Below are 4826 nucleotides of genomic sequence, written 5' to 3'. Positions count from 1 at the left end.
TCTCCAGTAGGATGTACTCTCCATCAGGGCAGTCTATGGTATTTTGTTTGTGCCGAGTGTTCCACTTCCTACCCTTTCTCTTCAGTTACCTGTCCTTCTCCCCTCCAAGTTCTTGGTGATTCCTGCATAACCCCGTGGACAGTGGTGGAAGGTAGAGTTTTCCTGAGCATGCCGCCCTCTATCTTTTTCTTTGTCCAGGCCATCTTGTTAGCCCCTGGGGTCAGCGGATGTGGTATCCCTGCCTAGTGATGGAGGGATCTGGAAACTCACCATCACAGTTGGTGTCATTGGGTGGGGTGTGGGTGTTAATGACATCTCAGTGCTCCCTGTGAGCATTCTCTCAGTGGATGCTTGTGGGTTGTTGGGTATTTGGTTGGATGGCCACTTGCTCATCATCAAGTGGTTTCTCTGCAGAGCGCATCGGCGATGCTCCTCAGGTACCAGGGGCCATAGTGATAAACTGGCGAAATCCCAGCATGGGACAGGACACTCTCCAGTCGCCTGGCAGCCTCTCCTGCCACTGTGTGCAGCCCCTTGGGGAGGAAATCCCCCAAAGCAGAGCTGTCTATGAATTTGTGTCTGTATCGTAATAGGAATGGTGAAGACATGCTCTTAGTAGTATGCAGTTCTGTCCATTATCCTGTGGGTTGTTTTAGCAAACTGATGTCCGTGGGGTAAAATTAACCAGCCACAATATTCTAACGCTGGGTTTGCCACTGTCCTCCATTGTAAATAGTTTTAGAACCCATCTGTTCATTAAGTGGATAGACGGGGGGTTTCAGAAACGAAACTTATCGAATGATTCACTAGTGATATGAGCTAACTTTGAATTATTAAAAAAAACAAACCCAGTTTCTATTTAGGCTTACATCATTCTTTTAATTTTGCCAAAACCTCAAAATATTTTTCAGGGAAGTAATCCAAAGAGCACCAAAATGTGCAGTGTGTGTGAGTGTGTGTGTGTTTTAAAAAGGGCATGGTCGATTTTTGCAGAAAATGCAACATGGTGTATTTACTTTTACCTTAAAAAAAATTTTAAATACACACACACACACACACACACACACACACACACACACACACACTAGTGGCCACGTGCATGGATTCATGCACATGGAAAGGAAATTAATTAGAAGAAAGATTTGTGTGGTAATTACATTACTGCAAAAAATTACATGTCAAAATAGTATATATAATATAGTATTATAAAATTAAAATACAAAATATTTTAATATTGTTATTCTCCATTTCTTTATAATAAAAGTGTCAGAGATGAAAGAAAATTAGTAAAATGTATATGAAAATAATATATACATTGATTTATAAATAAACAATAACAACATGATATAAAAACAACAAAGACATGATATAAAAATAACAAAAACATGACATAAAAACAACATTGATAAAAACAATGATTGATAAATTGATTAATAAATAAACAACAACAACATGATATGACAACAACAAAGTGCCAATAGTTGGACTTCAGATACATTCTGGCATTGTGTGTGATTGGTGCCAGCGAGAGCTTTATATGTAGCGCACATGCACTAGTCAATGTTTATTTTTAAATTGCCAGTGAGTGTCATATGTACCGGCTAGTTGGTCAGTCGGACGATCAGACGGATGTATGGTCGATCACTTGGCCTTTTACAGATATAGATATATTTTTATTGTTGACAGTATTGCAGATTTCTCCCATTCCTCTCCACCCCCATCTATCCAACCCCTCCCCCTTCCCCCCAGGCCTTCACTACACTATTGTCTGTGTCCATGGGCTATGCATATAAGTATATAAGTTCTTTGGTTTTTATCTTCTCATCCCCTTCTCCCACCCCGAAATATGTTAGTCTGTTTCATGCCTCCATGCCTCAGGACTTATTGGTCAGTTTATTTTGTTCATTAGGTTCCACAGATAAGTAAGGTCATGTGATACATATCTTTCTCTGACTGGCTTATTTCACTTAGCATAATAATCTCCAGGTCCTTCCATGCTGTCTCAAAGGGTAAGAGATCCATCTTTTTTTATGGCTGCATAGTATTCCACTGTATGAATGTATTCACACAATATATTCCACAGCTTTTTTATCCATTCATCTACTGATGGGCACTTGGGCTGTTTCCAAATCTTAGCTATTGTAAATAATACTGCTATGAATATAGGAGTGCATATATTCTTTGTGATTGGTGTTCCAAGGTTGTTAGGGTATATTTCCAGAAGTGGGATCACTGGATCAAATGGCAGTTTCATTTTTCATTTTTTTGGGAAACTCCATGCTGTTCTCCACAATGGCTGCACCAGTCTGCATTCCCACCAGCAGTGTACAAGTGTTCCCTTTTCTCCACATCCTTGCCAGCACTTGTTTATTGACTTATTGATGATAGTCAGTTGGACAAGTGTGAGGTGATATCTCATTGTAATTTTAATTTGCATTTCTCTGATGATTAGTGATGTTGAGCATTTTTTCATATGTCTATTGACCATTTGTATGTCCTCTTTGGAGAAGTGTCTATGTCCTCAGCGCCCCGCCCCCCTTTTTTTTATTGGATTGTATGTCTTCCTTTTGTTGAGTTATATAAGTTCTTTATATATTTTGGAAATTAACCGCTTATCAGGTGTATCGGGCATGGTATTCTTAAAAGATACTTTACCAGTATGTGTGTGACAAAATATCCTGTTTACGTAGCTATCGATGTACTAGTCTTTTCCTTCATCTATTTTTGTCCATTTGCCGATTTGAACTTTTGTCTACATGTGAAATAAAAGTGAACACTGAGTAAATGAAAGATTAAAAACCCTGCATCTGGCTTTGTCTAACCACCAGAACTGTGAATGGTTGACCCTTAGTAATGACTGCACCTGGGTGTTTTATGGGATGTGACATAAGTGAGTTAGATTATAGGATTCTGTGCGTACCGACCGTAATTTCACCTATTTTACTACCAGTCCTGTCAGAACTCCCAGGCAAGTGTGGAATAGTCATACTGTTATAGGAAAATTCCAATTGGTCACAAAGCTCACATGTACAAGCGTTGACACTTTAACTGGCTTTGGTAACCATTGCCTGGGAGACACCAGACCTCTTGTGTGCGTGTGCGTGCGTGCATGTGTGTGTGTGTGTGTATGTGTGTGTGTGTATGCGGAGGCTGAGACGGGCTTGGCACTTCACAGCATTGAGTGAGGGAGGAGGAAACAGTTGGGTGGAGAAGTGTCTTGCCAACATTTCCAGGGTTGAATGGGGGTTGAAACGTGGATTCTGTTTGTTGATGAAAAATGTGCCCATTTTAGTGGTGAGGTGATAAGAACTTGTAGAAAATTGATGGTTTTGCTCAGCTGTGACCTTTGTTGTTGACCTTGTGCAGACGTGTACCCATTAGTCTTGACTCTTGGTACCTTGTATTATTACTACATTGCATCCTGCACGTTATAATGAAATAGTAGCAGCTCTGACAGGATGCTGTTAGTTTTGGAGAGTTTAAAAATACGTGAATCTGACTCTTTTTTTCTTTGTCAGTTGCCCTTAGGTAATTCTTTCTGCAGGATGAATTAAGAGAAGATCCTTCTTCCTTGGCAATGGAGAGCAGTTTGCCAGCTACCAATATGCCAGACCCCTCATCTTCTCCCTTGGAGAAACATCCCAGCTCAGCCAATGGTAATGGAGATTTTGATTCAGGTAAGATTCTGTTTTCTAAAGCCATTTGGCCTTTGGATGTATTAACAGGTATTTTTCTGAAAATGCTCAGGAAACAGTGGGGCAGGGTTTCTAGATCTCAAATGCGGCCTGTTCCTAGGCTTTGCTGTCATATTTATAAGCTTGAAAGTCAGGCAAAATTTGCTTCAAAATTAATATTAGCTATATACTAGACAGGCAGGCTAGGGTGATAGTGAGGTGCCAAATCACTTCAAAATTTCAATGGCTTAGCAAATAAATGTTCACAATTACTCACACTCAGTGGTTCAGACAGTCGGTGGTGCTCCGTTGCACAGAGTCTCTCTGCACAGCACCTGGCAGTGCCATCTCCTCTGCTGCTTCGGGCTTGGTCCTAACGGGAAGCAGAGCTGCAGGGTCTTGAGCCAGTGATTAAATGCTCTAGCTCAGAAGAGACAGGTTTGCTCAGAACCTCTTTTTTAATTTTTGTTTTTAATCACATTTCACATTCAATATTATTTTGTAGTAGTTTCAGGTGTACAGCATATCTGTTCAACAGTCATATGCTTTACAAAGTGTTCCCCCCAATACTTTTACCCACCTGGCACCATACATACTTAAGTATTATGGACTGTATTTCCAATGCTATAGTTTATATCCCCGTGACTATTTCATAACTACCACTTTGTAGTTCTTAATCCCTTCACCTTTACACCTACCCTCCCTTTCCCCCATGTTCAGAACTTCTTGACAGAACCAGTCTAGGGAGGTGTGGAAATCGAATTCTCCGGCATGTGCCCAGAAAGAGAGGACAGCAGGATGTGCCCAAACACTAGATGCTGCTTCCCAAGACCCTCTCAAAATCTCCAGCACAGCTTTCAGAATAGTGCATAATGTGAAAGAAATTTAGGTGATGTGAATTTGTAGTAAAGAAATCACAAAACAAACAAAATGAAATCAGCCTTTGGTTGAATTTTGGTATTTACCCAATGACTTTGTAAATGCATCTTTTTCTAAATACTGGCATAATAAAGAGTTTATTAATTTATTTTTTAAAAAGGACTTTAATCTTATATAATAAAGAGGTAATATGCAAATTAATCCTCAGGCCCTCACAAGATGGCTGCCTACGACCAGGCCGGCAGGGGGGTTAGTGAGGTACGACCAAACGAC

The 4826-nt window shown here is 40.2% G+C and overlaps 1 protein-coding gene across 3 annotated transcripts in view; it reads left to right on the top strand.

The window, feature by feature from the left end:
- Positions 1–3491: 3491 nt before the first annotated feature.
- The window catches only part of SFMBT2 (Scm-like with four mbt domains 2), a 186186-nt gene continuing 184851 nt past the window's right edge, over positions 3492–4826 (top strand). For all 3 annotated transcript variants that reach the window (XM_014532599.1, XM_014532600.1, XM_014532598.1), the window contains exon 1: positions 3492–3677. In XM_014532599.1, coding sequence (XP_014388085.1) covers positions 3578–3677 — 100 coding nt within the window. In that variant the 5' untranslated portion in view covers positions 3492–3577. The remainder of the gene's footprint in view (positions 3678–4826) is intronic.

This window comes from Myotis brandtii, unplaced genomic scaffold, assembly GCF_000412655.1.
Source record: "Myotis brandtii unplaced genomic scaffold, ASM41265v1 scaffold9, whole genome shotgun sequence".
NCBI lineage: Eukaryota > Metazoa > Chordata > Mammalia > Chiroptera > Vespertilionidae > Myotis > Myotis brandtii.
Note: the sequence above shows the minus strand (reverse complement) of the source record. Positions and strands in the feature narration are given on the sequence as shown.